At 40.5% G+C, this 16,219-nt stretch overlaps 1 protein-coding gene across 5 annotated transcripts in view; it reads right to left on the bottom strand.

Moving 5' to 3' along the window:
- EPB41L5 (erythrocyte membrane protein band 4.1 like 5) overlaps positions 1–8,760 on the bottom strand; it is a 140,361-nt gene extending 131,601 nt beyond the window's left edge. For 3 of the 5 annotated variants that reach the window (XM_008686106.2, XM_008686108.2, XM_008686107.2), the window contains exons 1-2: positions 8,603–8,760; positions 2,409–2,596 (exon numbers count right to left, since the gene is read on the bottom strand). In XM_008686106.2, coding sequence (XP_008684328.1) covers positions 2,409–2,588 — 180 coding nt within the window. In that variant the 5' untranslated portion in view covers positions 2,589–2,596; positions 8,603–8,760. The remainder of the gene's footprint in view (positions 1–2,408; positions 2,597–8,602) is intronic. The other 2 variants (XM_008686105.2, XM_040618979.1) reach the window with 1 other exon arrangement.
- Positions 8,761–16,219: the final 7,459 nt, after the last annotated feature.

The raw sequence follows: 16,219 nt of genomic DNA, 5'->3' as shown, positions 1-16,219 counted from the left end.
GTACTTAAATCCCTCCCCCAGTTTTGAGACGAAGACAGCAGAAGGAAGAAAATGACCATTACTACTGGTATATTTTAATCTGAAGTCCATATAGCTAAACCATCTATTTAATCACCGATAATCACTTACATATTGCCTGGGCAATCATCTTAGTTCCACAATGGCTTGCTGTGATCACTAGTGATTGAATCCTAGTGGGAAATGAGTATGTGCTTCATCCAATTTCCAAATTCAATTCTAAATCCTCTTTTGGAATCATACTAGACTGGCTGAGAAGCTAAATCAAAAAAAGGGAAAACTTTCTTTTTAGAAATTAATATTCCTCTGGTTTATTTTTTTCTTTTAGTAAAACAGTTTAGCTGGCAGGCCAATGCCCATTTTATATCCATGCAAACATCTAGACTTAGATCCTAACTCTAGGATTTCACCTGCAGAGCTGAAAAGGCAATTGTTCTAGTTCCACGAAAAGTCAAATTTCAAACTCTTGGCGTTTTCACTGCAATTGTCTGCATGAGGTCAGCTAGCATTCTGGCCCTCATCAAGCATCACATGCACCCTACTGAGCATACCAAGCACACGAAACGATTCTATACCAGTCACTAGCCATTTGTTCTACTACTTTAAAACCTCAAGCTGTTTCTCCTCCACACTACACTGCCTCCTTAAAAAGATCCTTTACTAAGTCTACTTTCCTAGTATCAGCCTCTCCATCCGCAATCTTGAGACTTCATACTTCAAACATTAGGTAATAAGAAACTTCTTTCCAGTCTCTTACATAGCAATCTCAAGCTTTTTATAACATATCTAATGATATTTTAATGGAATAGTACACAAAACCCTTAGGATACTCATCAAGAAAGAAATGAATATGAAAACTCCTCAAAAGCATCACATATTAGAATGCTTGACAAACCCTCAAGAAGCGCTTACAGTAGGAAAATGTAAACGCCTTCAAGTCTTCCAGAATCAAAAACCCTAAAGATGTCCTAACGTAAAAAGATAATAAAACATACCCACGGTGATGACTTCAAAACACTTCAAGAAATCCTATGTCTAATTTTATCACATTCCATTATGTTTTAAATGTGTAAGGTATATACCTAGTACATTCTAAATTATCCAATTAATCAGAATATTAATTTAAACAAACGAATTCCTTAATCTCACTCTGTGAGTTAAAGATCACAGTTAAAGGTTAAGTTAAAGGTCTTCCAGAGTATATTCAACTGTGTACTGTAGCAGCATTTAGGCTACCACCCTGCACCTTTTTTATTGCATTTTGGGTATATAGGTGTATACTAAAAAGAATGTGTAGGGAAGGAAGACTGTGAACATCCAATGACACACCAAATCATACATTTTATAGCTTAGTTACATAAATCTTTTTTTAAAGATTTTATTTATTTATTTGAGAGAGAGAGAGAATGTGCACAGGGGAAGGAGCAGAGAGGAAGGGAGAAAGAATCTCAAGCAGACCTCCTGTGCTGAGTGTAGAACCCGATGCAGAACTCAATCCTGCAACCCAGAGGATCATGACCTGAGTGGAAACCAAGAGCCAGAGGCTTAACGGACTGAGCCACTCAGGCACCCCATTACATAAGTCTTTCAATGCAGAACAAAGACATCTGGTATTAGTAAATAGTTCAGAAAGAAACTCAGCTCCAGCCCAAACCATATAGCTACCTCTCTTGCTCCTCAAAAAGGCCTAACTTAACCCCTTTCAAATATATCAGACTGTTTCACATCATGAGCTATAATTATACACTCATAACTGCAAAAAGAAACCACCTACAATTTTAATAAAATCACAACATCCTGTCTTGAAATAAAGATTAAATAAAGATTACAGTACATAAAAAAACCTCCTCTGCGAACTACTTTGGGAGCAAAGAGATAAACCGTCAGAGCTGAGGAGTATGAAGTCCTTTTACTCCATTTCATTAAAATTTCTGCGAGCACACTAAACTGTTGAAGAAGTATTTGTTTTGAGGAAAAGTGAGGAATGTTTTGAAAATTAAAGAAAAATATATAGAATTAAAAGTCTTGCAGTATACGTGTATCATTATTCCCAAATATTCTCACTGTTTTAATAACTGCTCAACAAGGATTGTGAGAAATCCACTAGAGTACCCTATGTATTGCCATCATAAAGAACACATATAAAGTCACAAATGATCTGTGCCAATAAATGCCCTATCATTTAAATATTTCAGGTAACTTCCACTAATCCCAGAGAAATACTATAATACTGGGTATCTAAGGTTATCTGATCCATGTACCTAACATTACAATGCCTGATCCATACTAATCCATATTACCTAATTTCCTCACAAAGTTACCAGTAGAAAGTTCAAATGAAGAAAGCGGTTTCATATAGAATCTGCAAATGGTCAGCAGGACCTACATACCGGCAAGTCCACACTAACATCAGTACCATCCAGAAGAGACACCCGACATGTGATGATGGACTTAGAGTCCCCAGCTGCAGGAATGTGTGTGGCAGCTCGTTGAGCTTCTCGGAGTCGTTCCTTCTCGGCATGTTTACGCATTGAGCGACGCCCAAGTGTTCTACGGAAGAAGCTCAGCATTTTTGTCACTACAAAACCAGAGAGAAAAAGGTATTAGCAGACCCCCCACAACGTGCAGTCAAACAAATGGTGTTATTTAGTAAAATCCTATGGCCATTACAGACATACTATTAAAAGGAGAAAGTAAATTTGAAAAACATAATTAAAACTAGCTACTTCAACTCAAAGTTTCTGAAAACTTTTATATAAAATAGAGCTATGACAGCATTTCTAAACTTACTGGTCTATTTTATAAGGAGCTGACAAGAGACAACAAACATTTATGAAGTTTATCAGGTCTTCTAGGTCAATGAATTTTATGTACAGTTGCTGTATAGCTCTACAAATGTTAGGAGACAATCCATACACTAACACACCGTTTCATGATCATAACAATCCTAAAAAGTTCCAGTTCTTTTTTGAGCAATCACAATAAAAATACAAAAACAGGCGCCTGGCTCACTCAATGGGTGAAGCACTCAACTCTTGATCTCAGGGTTGTAGGTTTGAGCTCCACATTGGGTGTGGAGATTACTTAAAAATAAAATCTTAAGGGGTGCCTGGGTGGCTCAGTTGTTAAGCGTCTGCCTTCAGCTCAGGTTATGATTCCAGGGTCCTGGGATTGAGCCCCGTGTCGGGCTCCCTGCTCAGCAGGGAGCCTACTTCTCCCTCTCCCCCTGCTTGTGTTCTCTCTCTCACTGTCTCTCTCCCTCTGTCAAATAAATAAAATCTTTTAAAAAAATAATAATAAAATCTTAAAAAATAAACAAATAATCACCTAATTCAGCTAAAATAAAAATATAATTCAAACATGTTTTTATTAAATATTCTATTACTTAAAGATTTTAAATTGCTATTTAATAGAGTCAATTCTTTAAAATGTTAAATTATTTTAAGGCCACTTCTTTTCTTATCTTTATTAATAACACTAAGTTTAGTCAAAATAATTAAGACAGCTTTAGTAATTTTATTTTTTTTAATTTTTTAAAAGATTTTATTTATTTATTTGACAGAGAGAGTGCACACAAGCAGGAGGAGTGGCAGGCAGAGGGAGAGGGAGAAGCAGGCTTCCCACTAAGCAGGGAGCCTGATGTGGGGCTCGATCCCAGGACCCTGGGATCATGACCTGAGCTGAAGGCAAATGCTTAACCGACCGAGCCACCCAGAAGCCCCAGTTTAGTAATTTTAAAAATACAGCAAACACAAATGGTAACACCATAAAAACTATCTTGCTAACCTAATGTTTAATTTATGCAAATAAGAGAATGAGAAAAATAAGTTAATGATTAATTCCAGAGAAAACAAGAAAAGAATGAGAAAAATAAGTTAATGATTAATTCCAGAGAAAACAAAAAGTTGAGCAGAAAAGGGAAAGTAATCACAGTATACTACATGACTTAGCTAATAATTGTTTATTCATAATACTATAAACACTAAATACTGATCTAAGCATAACTACAGAAGTAACTATAAGTGGAGGTACATAACAGAGGTGGATGCAGAAAGCCAATTCCTCATCTTGCCAAGTTGGAATTCAACAGATAATTCCTGAAACCAAATATCAAGAAGTGACAATAAAAGCATGTTACTTAAAATGTGAAAGTGTTAGTCTTCAGGACAGAACTCAGCAGAGCGCTATTTTTCAAAAGAAGCCTTCAGATTAGATGACTCACCTAGACACATTTATAAACTTGATTAAAATAAAAGCTAATTTAAAAATAAATACCAGCACATTAAAAAATAAGTGCCTATAAATTGAAGATTATCATATACATATCACACATATGGATATTCCTACAAAACTGAGTAAACTGGCAAAGCCGTAAGACTTGTCCTTTGTATGTTCATCTACTTAAATCCCAAGAAAATAAAATTCTAGATTGCTTTTCAGTTTACAAAGCACTCATATATAACATCTGGCTGCAGTCTCTTTCTCTTCAGGTTTCTCTTCAGACATTGCTCCTTTTGCACTTTGCTATCCATTCTCATTTCAGCTGCCTAAGAAAGGTACTTGTTATCCTAGACTCCCTATTTCTTAACTCAACTCTATCTATATCTTCCCTGAGAAACGTTCTCTGATAACCAAGGAGTTAGTCACTCCCATCATCACATGTCCACTGAAACTTGAAAACATTTTACCGTTTCACTAATCAGATTTTAATCATTTATTTACATGTCTGTCTCATTTATCATAAGCTCCTAAAGACATAATTCGTATTTTGAAGAGCCAGCCACCCAGACCATTTCATCATCAAGTACAACAAATGGTTAGCAAATAATCTTACTTGCTCCTCAGAAAAACTTCCCAAAATATTGTCTTATTTTGATGAGTAGACTAAGGGTCCAAGAAATGAAACCAACAAAGACAGAGACTCAAACCCCAATTTTTCTGATTCCAAATCTTTTTTTTTTTTTTAAGATTTTATGTATTTATTTGATAGACAGCCAGCCGGAGAGAGAGGGAACAAAGCAGGGGGAATGGGAGAGGAAGAAGCAGGCTCCCAGCAGAGCAGGGAGCCGGATGCGGAGTTCAATCCCAGGACTCTGGGATCATGCCCTGGGCGGAAGACAGACGCTCAGCGACTGAGCCACCCATGTGCCCCTGATTCCAAATCTTGGTCTCTCTAGCTACTACATCACAGAACAATTCATGTAAAACTAGTATTTTAGAGATAAGAAATCATCAAAGATAGTAGCTAAAAAGAGTATGAATGAAAATACAAGCACAAAACATACATGATAAATTTGTTTTTTTAAAAACTTCAGCTTATTCGACAAATTGCAAGGGGGAAAAAGAAATGCAAAGAAAACCACAGATTAAAACAGACTTAAAATACATATCCATCAATCACAATGCACCTACATTAGATCCTAATTCAAATAAACTTTTTTTTTTTTAATTGTCTGATGTTATCATTGGGGGAAGCTAGGTTAAAGGTATACGGGAACTCCACTATTGTAACTTCCATGTAAGTCTAATATTATTTCAAAATATAGGAAATTTTAAAGTCACACATCTGTTGGGGTGTCAGGGTGGTGCAGTCGGTTGAGCATCCGACTACCAGTTTCAGCTCGGGTCATGATGTTGGGGTCCTGGGACTAAGCCCTGTGTCACTCTGCACTCAGCGCAGAGTCTGCTTGGGATTCTCTCTCTCCCTCTCCTTCTGCCCCTCCTGCTCACGCTGTCTCTCTCATTCATTATGCAAGTAGAATTAACTTGCTAAGGAAAAGCAAAGCTTCATTAAGATTTAATAACTATGTATTCTGAACCATAAAACCCAATGCCACTTCTTTTTACAAAATATAAAAGCAACTTACACTAAAATAAATTTCAGATGGACTAAGAACTTAACATCAAAGAAATGATAAAGTACTAGAAGGAAACAATATATTAAAGAGCTTTTAAAATTTTTAAAGGATTAATATGCAGTTTGATAAAGAACTATCACAACCATTAAGATAATGCAACAGAAAAAAATGGGAAAGATATGAAGAAACAAGTTCTAAAAGATATGAAATGAAAATATGTATAAAAAATGTTTGACCTCAACAATAACAAAGGAAATCTAAATTAAAAAATAAGATACTGTCTGTCATTTAAGACTCAAGAAAGCCGGTGTTGAAAAGAATATGGGAAAAACAATCACCCTCATACACTGTCCTCTTTGGAGGATTTAACCACGCTATCAAAAATGTTAATATGCATACACTTTCACTCAGCAATTATATTTCTGGTAGGATATCCTAAGAAACAGGATGTGATCCAAGCTGTAGAAGTAAGGATTTTCAGGGCATAATTTTAAATTTTAAATATGTCCATCAACATGCCAGTGGTTAAACAAATTACGGTACATCAAATGGTATACAACACAGCTGTTTTTAAAATACAATTGAATTAGACACGGACAAAATTTGTAAGTGAAAAATGAAATCAGAGAAAAGTGGTAAGCTTTATCCCACTCTAAGGTGGGATACCTACATATATACAAAAGGACTAAGACATGCAAACCATTAAGTATCCCTGGAGAGGGTCATGTGGAGATATTGAAGTCTTCTATAATAAGCATATATGAATGTGTCAGAAGAGTTTTTAAAAATTGTTAAGGGACACTTGGATGGCTAGGTCAGTTGAGCATCCAACTCCTGATTTCAGCTCAGGTCTTGATCTCAGGGTCATGAGTTTAAGCCCCGCGTTGGGCTCCATGCTGGATGTGGAGCCTACTTAAAAAAAAAATTTGTTAAAAGAAAAAAAGTTTTCCCATATTCACTCTTTCTCCATCCCCCACTACCACTTTCATTCTAAATGCTACAGCACTGGATTTTTAGCAACCACAAATGTGATCCCAGTTAAAATATCTTTAATGGTCTTACTCTGAATCCGGCTCCTCCTACCTGCCTGACCCTTCAGACAGCCCACTCCCAGCTGTCCACTCTGCTCTAGTATCCCTTCTGCTCAATCCAACAATCTTTTTAACTGTGGACCTTTTTTTTTTTTTTGGCTGTTCCATCTTTCCGGAATGCTCTTTCCACTTCACCTCTCTCCCATTTCCTCAGAAATGCATTCCCTGACTTCTGAGTCTAAATTAGGTGCTTCTTTTAGTACTCTTAGACTCTTTACAACATTTACCAAAACTGTAATTAAATACCCAATTGTTTAATTATTTTTTTTTACTGGGTACTTCCCCACTAAGACTCAAGGATCTGATCTGACTCATTCAGCAAGATGACCTAGCTAGCACAGCAATCAGCATATCAGGCACTCAATAAAGAACTTGTCTGACACTAAAATGATACAGTGGAATTCTCAGAGAGTAGGTTTATGTGGGCTCTTTTTAACACGTTTTTAATCTGTGATTTCTCATTTTTCTCTGTAAAGAAAGGTATCCTTTACAATCGTAAAAATGTAAACTGAAGTAAACCATTAACTGCCTAAATTAACTGAAAGTTTTTTTAAATGTGTACCTAAAACTCAAGTTTGTCATGAAATGTGTATACTCTCACATGTGACCGGTGGCCACATTCTTTGGTAGGCAATTGCTCTTTGATAAAGCAATATACCAATATACAGCAAGTGCCATAGATATTGGTATCTTTTGTCCCACCAATCCCGACACAGAAAACGTCTGCAAGAGAGTTAATTCAACAAAAGTAATATATATCATTTTCTAATGAAGCTTACGTACAAAAAGAAGAAAACCCTGCAAACTAGCTTACGTGTACGAATAACCCACTTTGTTAAGTAGGGTGCAGCTCGTTTTATCAGTCAGAAATAGAGTTAGGGGTAATTTTTCACCTAATTCTTAAAAAAATACTTCTGATACTAATTTAAAATGTTGTCAAAAGGTTTAAAAGACTTGGGTCTTATCGCTTTTACCTAAAATTCGTGAGACTCAGTAACCATTAAGATAGTGACAGGTACAATTAATGTTTACACACGGAAGAACCCCATCCTTAACACTCCCAGAGCCACGGGTGGGGGCGGGGGAGGGCCCTTTGGATCCCGCCATTGCTGGGAACCCACCTGCTTCTCACAATTTCCAAGTGTCTCAAGTTTCAGTCCAACGCAAACCAACCCCAGAAGTCCACTCGGGTTTTAAGACCGTGACACGAACCACGGTGGGTTTTTTCCCTTGACCTGCCACATCCCCCTCGCCAGGCGGACAGCTAAGCCGAGACCTCTCAGTGAAGGGCGGCCCCCGGCTGCTCGGGAGGGAGCCAGGGCCGGGACCGGGCAGGGGTCGGGCAGGCACACATTAACCCGCCTCACCCCCGGCTCCCCGCTCCGGCCGCGCCGCGCTGTATCGCCCGAAACTCATCGGCCCGGCCCCATTGGCCGCCGCCGCCCCTCCCCTCCCGGCAGGTTTAATATTTTGCCGGCCGGCCGCAGCTGGGGCCGGAGCGCCCCGGGGCGAGGCCGCGAGAACAGAGCTCCGGCGCGAGTCAGACTGGGTCCCCGGAGCGGTGAGGGGAAGCGGGGCGTGGACCGAGCCCGATACTTGGGCAGTGCCGCCGGGGCCACTGGGCCTCGCGCTTACCTGGGCTGGGGACGGAGGTGCGGTGGCTAAGGCGGCGCGGAGAGCCGGCGACGCGAATGTAAACGTCCCTAGTGCGACTGAGGAGGGGGCGACTCCTCTGGAGACGCCAAGAAATGGCGGCCTGAGGCGCGCGCCCACCCTCCGCTAATCCTCTGAAGGACCCCAGCGGTCCGCCGGCCCGCCCCTTAAAGCCCCCTCTAAGCTCCGCCCTCCGGGGCGGGGCGCTCTGCTCTTAAATGGGCAATGACACCGCCCCGGAAATCGCCCGTCTGGGTGAAACTCGGGTTAAACCGGCGATGCCAGGCCTTGCCGAATCGGCTTCCAGTACTAGAGGCCCGGCGTCCCTGGCTGGTTTAAAGGGGCGCTGCCGAAATCCAGCCCTATCAAACTCCTCCTTGGGAGGGGGTGCACGCCCGCAGAGAGCCCCCAAATTAGTCCCATCCGAAAGGTAGCTTAGCGCAGTCTGAGCCCAGCGTCAGGTGCTGCTAGATTCATTCATCCATTCGTTCGGGAAATTAATTCATTCAGCAAATCTTTAGTGCCCCGTTGTTAGAGGAACTTTCATTGCAGTGGGGAGAAAGACGGTAACAAATACATATCAAATAGTGGTATCATGAAGGAAAAAAAGGGAACGGGACATAGATTTCTGTTTAACATAGCGTGGGCAAGGAGATCCTCTGTGACCAGGGGACATTTCATCCGTTCTTTCTAGAGATAAATTGTGAAATTGCCTATTATGGGCCAGGCTGTTTTCCAGACACTTAAGATACAGCAGATAATCAAGACAGACAAAAATCCCTCATGCAGTTTAAGTGCTAGCAGGAGAGACAGAAAATAAATGAGATAAATTAGTAAAATTAAATACTATGTTAGGCAGTGCTAAATGATAGAGAAAAACCAAAGTAGGGGACAGAGATAGGGAATAAGGAAGTGGTCATTTTAGATAGACTAGCTAGGTAAGGAGGAAGTTCTCAATAAGAAGGTGACCTTTGAGTGAAAATCAAAAAGAGGTGAAGGAGTGGTTCTGTGGACCCCTGGGGGAAGGGCAGAGGTTAACTCCAAAGGCCCCGTTGGGTGGGTGCTTGGTCTGCTCAAGGAAAGTCAGTGTGCTTAGAGAATAGATAGAGCCATGGGAGGTGACAAACCAGGGAGGAGAGAGCTGTGAGGTGAAGGGTCTTATGAGCCTGCCTCCCAGTCTGAGGAAGTCAGAGAGTCAGTGGCAGGTGTGAGGGTATGAAGTGCATGAAGTCCCTGCTGGCTGAGATGAGAATAGGCAAATATTCAGCCCCTTCTGGAGATTTGGCACTGCCTGTCCTCCACCATCCCAAGACTTAACAGTTGGGCTTGGCGGGGACATCTGGTCTCTGCTTCACGTGGTGTTGGCTGGGGCAGCTCAGTGGGAGTTGGAGTTACCAAAATGGCCCATTCATCTCTGTGGCGTCTCAGCTGGGATGGCTGAAATGAACAGCTGAGTTCTGCCTGGGCCTTTTTCTCTAGCAGGGTAGTTGGGTGGCTCAGACCCGGAAGCCTATTAAGGAAATGCCCAGAAGTCACACCGTGTCACTTCTGTTGCCTATTATGGTCAAAGCAAGTCACAAGGCCAGGCCAGTTTCAACTGGGATGGGAATAAGATCCCATCTCTCTTTTTTCCTTTTATATACATCTTTCTTTACTTTTTAAAAATAACTTCATTGAGATATGTCACATATGATACAATTCACCCATTTAAAGTGTATACTTCAGTGGTGTTTAGTGTATTCACAGAGCTGTGCAACCATCATTACAATCTAATCATAGGACATTTTTATTTCCACTCATGGGAGAGGCAGCATGGGAGTACAGGGATGGGAGGAATTGTTGAGGGTCATCTTTGCATCTTTATCTCAATAAAAAACCAATGGTGATGATTATGATATAGGAGGGAGGGAAGCCATGGATGTACACATGAAACAAAAAAGGGCCATAGTTTGAAGCTGGGTACGTAAGTACATTGAACTATTCTATTTTATGTATAGGTTTAAATTTTTTGCGTAATAAAAAGTTTTTTTAAAAAATACTGTCTGGGCTCTCTACTTCTTGGAAAGTCTTCATGTATCCCCCAGGGGACTGATTACTCCAGTTTGAAAACTACAGTCTTTTTTTTTTTTTTAAGATTTTATTCATTTATTTGAGAGACAGAGAGATAGAGAGCACAAGCGGGAGAAGAGACAGAGGAAGAGAGAGAAGCAGGCTCCCCACTGATCAGGGAGCCAGAGGTGGGGCTCCATCCCAGGACTCTGGGATCATGACCTGGGCCGAAGGTAGCCGCTTAACTAACTGAGCCACCCAGGTGCCCCTGAAAACTACAGTCTTGAGTGCCATCCCCCCAGTCTATCAGGGCTGTCTCCCTCCAGGTATTTATCACCCAGCATCTCCACATTTGCAAGCTGTATTGTAATTTATCTGTTTACTGATCAATATCATTTTCTGTCAAGACTTACAAACCTACCTCGTTGTCCTAAACTGTTGCATAGCCCACCAATCTGGAGAAAGTCTCCTCTTGTCCCCTTCTGCTGAATCCTTCTCTCTACCTCCTGTCAAGGGTGGGGTTGAGGGAGGCTGTAGATGAGGGGAGAGAAGTAGGTGAGAAAGATGGTTATAGGCTGAATGAAATATGAAGACTTCGGGAAGAAGAATGGAACCTAAGAACTTAAGTCATGGAAGATTATTCTTAGACATAAATACCCCTGCAGTATCCCTATTTTGTGGCAATTGGTCCCCTAATTGGCTCCCACCAGGGACAGAGAAGTTCCTCTCCTTGAACACAACTGAGTTAAGTAAAAATGGATTTGGCTACAAGTAATACACAGTACAATTAACTACACTTACACAAGTAAGTTTAATGTTTTTCACATAAGTAACCTAGAGGTAAATGGCTGCCTAATATTGGTTCAGGTCCTCAACAATGCAAGGATCCTAAACACTTTTGCTCTTTCTGTTCCGCCATCCTTAGCATGTTGAGTCTGGTTTTTATGCTTCTAGCCTACTGGCCACAGAAGGGCTGCAGTATCTCCACCCCTTCTGAGTTTCATGAATGAAAGGGAAAGGGGGAAAGAACTTCATGAAGCCTTGTCTTTTAATTCAGGGAATGAAGTCCCACCACCCCGTGTCATCAGTCAGAACTAGATTACCTGCCCAGACTTAGACTACTTACTGACCATAAGGTAAGGGAACACAATAACATCTTTACACCAATCCTGGTTCACTTGGGGAAAGGCCTGCTCTCCGATCTGCGCTCTCCATTAACTTCTTGAACAAACCCAAGTTTTATTAGCAGCAAAAGGGGGTGTTGCAAGGAAGAATGACTATAGAGGGTGCTTACCACAATAACCCACTTTTTGGTGGGATTGTCCTAGCTCGTGGAAAGATTTTCCTTATTGAGCCAAGAGGTGTAACAAAAGGACTGTTTAGAATGGAGAGGAGAGGCCAGCAGGGGGAGCTCTCACACTGCTCCACTCAGACCCCACAGGAAAAGATGTACCTTGCAAGTGGATGCTGGGTTAGCTACTTACTTTACTATCCCAGTAGAAAGTAGAAAGGTTTTTCTCCTCCCCAGCCAATGAGAGGCCGTCACAACTCAACCAATGAAAAGCCCCTATACTGGGAACTCCCAGTTTACTTCAATGGACTTTTTGTCTTCAACAGCCCACACCACAACTTCCCACGCTCCTCTATTAAAAAGCCATCCTCTCCTTGGTTTTCTGGACTTGCCTATGGTTTTGCCATAACTTCCTTGTGCTGAATGGCAATTCTCTGCTGTTCCTGAATTTTTGCCAGTGAAATAATTGGCAGTTTTAACAGAACATCCTTACTCTAGATTTCCATTTCTATCTTAGGTCCTGGTTTGCTCTCTGGAGTCACACAAAAAGCGGTAGATGCAATTCTGTGGGTTCTAAAAAATCATACAACCGTGTTAAGTGAAGAAACAAATTTAAGGATTCAATATTAGGTACCGGGGCTTGGAAGGGGCCCACACAAGTTAGAAGACCTAAAGCTTAAACCTAATTATCTTCATCGTAAATCTGCCTCTGCCCACAAAAAGAAACATAATTCCTCTTTCACATCAGAACTCTTTAATCAAGGACATTTGTTCCAAGCCTGCAAATCTCCTTCTCTTGTGCTGATATGCAAGAAAGTAAAGAACTTTCTAAATTGCTTTTTTCTGAATTGGTCCACACTGGTGGGGTCACTCGTGCCAAGGTATTCTGAGCAGAGTGGAGCAGAAGGAAGTCCAATTAAAACTCAGTTCTCTTGGAGACTGAAGGACCCCTGCATTCCAAAAATTCTCCATTGAGAAGAAAATACTCTCAGGGGAGTGGGTATCATAAAGAATTCATTTATCAGACACTGGATCTAGGAGAGCATTACCTATTCAAAAAAATGCACACAAGTAAAATAAATGAAAAACAAACCCAGTCATCAGGAAACACCACAAAGAGAGAGAATGTTGTAAGCAGACTGCGAAGAGTCTAAACTTCAAAAGCTAAAACACCTAAAACAATTTTCAAATCTATTAGGTAAAGATGATACTACGTTCCTCGAAGGGGAGTAATGAGTGTTACAGAACACAAGTTATATGAAAATGTTTTCAAGAGAGTACAACATGACATATAAGAGAATGTAAATACCACAGATGAAGGAACACAGTAACTGGGGAAGCAAATAGAAGATGAGGGTCTGCGAAGTGGAGCCATCACTTGTGCCTAATTTCGTGTGATTGGGTAGTTCCCTTTACCCAGCTAAATCTTTCCTGAGCCTGAATCTCATGTTTGAAAGTCCGCATTTTCTCTCTTTGCAAGTATCCCTGGAGGGAGTAAGATCTTAAACAAATTCACACTGAAGTATTAGCCATACAAACGAATTGAAGAACACCTTAAAAGAATGGGGAATGGCTGGGGGAAAGGTATGTAGAGAAGGGCCACAGAAGGGTGAACTGAAGACACATCTGGAGACTCAGAGCAAAAGACCTAAGTATTCAAGTTCCGTGAATCCGTATTTCAGGCATCACCTTGTTCAGTATTATTTGGAACAGAGTCTACTGATCTGGTGGCCTCTGCTCCTTCTTTATACCGATAAGGAGAAAATTTGAGAAAGCCTTGGATGGCTCCAGGAAAGTTCATAATATTCGTAATAGAGAGGCAGAAATAAAAACATTTTGTCATTAGATTTGCCTAATAGTGAAACTATGATGAGACTAAGAGAGTCAAGGGAAGAAAAAGGAAGGAGCCAAGGCTCAGTATGTCTAAGAGGTGATGTGTATATGTCACCGGAAGATCTTGTTAAAAGGTTTAAGTCTAGGGTGGAGCCTGAGAGTCTGCGTTACCCACAAGCTTGCAATTTGTTGACACTGCTCATGGGTACACTTCGAGTAAGGAGGTCTTTCACTGGCTGCCCCACACCTGTGACTATTGACCCTACATCAGGGCCTGTGAAGGCATTGGAAGACATACAGTAGAAAGATCACTGCCAGTAACTCACTTGAACAACGATTCATTATTTCTGGCATCAGTTTTCTCATCTATAAAATGAGGTAATTAGACAGATGATGGGTTGGATCGTGTCCTACAAAAGACAGGTTGTAGTTCCAATCCCTAATACCTATGAATGTGACCTTAATTTGTCTTTGCATATGAAATCAAGTTAAGATGAGGTCGCTTGAGCAGACCCTAGACCAATATGATGGGTGTCCTTATAAGAAAAAGAAATTTGCCCCCCATGTTTATAGCAACATTATTTACAATAGCCAAGACATGAAAACAATCTAAGCATCCCTCCTGGATGAATGAATAAAGAGGGTGTGCTATAGAGCCTGGGTGGCTCAGTCGTTAAGCATCCAACTCTTGCTTTTGGCTCAGGTCATGATTTCATGGGTCATGGGATGGAGCCCTGTGTCAGGCTCTGTGCTCGGCGGGGAGTCTGCTTGAAGGTTCTGTCCCTCTGCCCCTCCCCCAACTCCCACGAGCACACAAGCATGCTCTCTCTTTCTCTCTTAAATGAATCTTAAAAAGAAAAGGTGTGGTATATATACAATGCAATATCATTCAACCATAAAAACATGAGGAAATTCTACCATTTGCAAAAACATGGATGGAGCTTGAAGGTATTATGCTACATGAAATAAGTCAGAGAAAGACACATACTGTATTATCTCACTTACTTAGCCATTAATCCATTGATGGACCCTTGGGCTGCTTCTACCTTTTGGTTATTGTGAATAATGCCGCTATGAACAGCATTATTTTTTTTATTTATTTATTATTTATTTATTTATTTATTTATTTTTATCTTTGTGATCCAGTTTTCACTGCTTTTGGTTATATATTCAGAAATGGAATTGCTGGATTATATGGTAACTCTATTTTTAAATTTTTGAGGAACGACTATCCTGCTTCCCATAGTGGCTGCACCATTTTACATTTCCACCAGCTGTGCACAAGGGTTCTAATTTCTCTACGTCCTCACCAACACTTGTTATTCTCTGATTTTTTTTTTAAATCATGGCCATCCTAATGGATGTGAAGTGGTATCTCATCACGGTTTGGACTTGCATTTCCTTAAGGATTAATGATGTTGATCAGATCATTGTCACAGACTACATCTGTATATATCGTATGCTCATTAATAAAGATTCATTATTATTTTATGCATGTGTCTTTATCTCATATAGGAAAAAGAGAAATGTAACCAACTATGCTAAAAGTACAATGTTGTTTTATTTATCTATGTAGATGTAGTTTACCCTCATCAGTGTTACTTAGTTTTTCTTATGACTTTAAGTTTCCGTCCAGTTTCCTTTCATTTCAGCCTGAAGTACTGTCTTTAGCACTTATTTTTGGATAAATATACTGGTAATGAACTCTCTCAGCATTTTAATTTAATCTGTAATTGTCCTAGTTTCTCCATTATTCTTAAATCTTTCCCTCTCTCTTTTTTTCAGTAATCTCTACTCCCAACATGGGGCTTGAACTCAACCCTGAGATCAAAAGTCGCACTCTCTACTAACTGAGCCAGTCAGGTGCTCCTCTCCTTTATTCTTGAAGAATTCTTTCCAGATATGAAATTCTTGGCTGATACATTCCCCCCCCCCAGAATCTTAACTGTTATCCCATAGCCTGATAACTTCCATTATTTCTAATTAGCTGTTGATGTTCTTTAAGATCCCTGTACCTCATGAGTTACTTATCTCTTACTGCTTTCAAAATTCTTTGTCTTTGGGTTTCTTAATTTAAAAAAAAAAGATTTATTTACTTGACAGAGAGAGAGAGAGAGAAAGCGAGAGAGCACAAGCAGGAGGAGCAGCAGAGGAAGAGGGAGAAGCAGACTCTCTGCTGAGCAGGGAGCCTGACGCAGGGCTCGATTCTGAGCCCCTGGGATCATGACCTGAGCTGAAGGCAGAAGCTTAACCGACTGAGCCACCCAGGCACCCCTGTCTTTGGGTTTCAACAATTCGATTATAATGTATCTCAGTGTGTGTATCTTTTAGTTTTATCCTGCTTCAAGTTCGTTGAACTTTTTGGACATGTGTATTCATCTCTTTCCTCGGATTTGCAAAATGTTCCGCTGTTATGGTAATCCCCC

This window comes from Ursus maritimus, unplaced genomic scaffold, assembly GCF_017311325.1.
Source record: "Ursus maritimus isolate PB19 unplaced genomic scaffold, ASM1731132v1 scaffold_1, whole genome shotgun sequence".
NCBI classification, from domain to species: Eukaryota; Metazoa; Chordata; class Mammalia; order Carnivora; family Ursidae; genus Ursus; species Ursus maritimus.
This window is presented reverse-complemented; position numbering and strand designations above follow the sequence as displayed.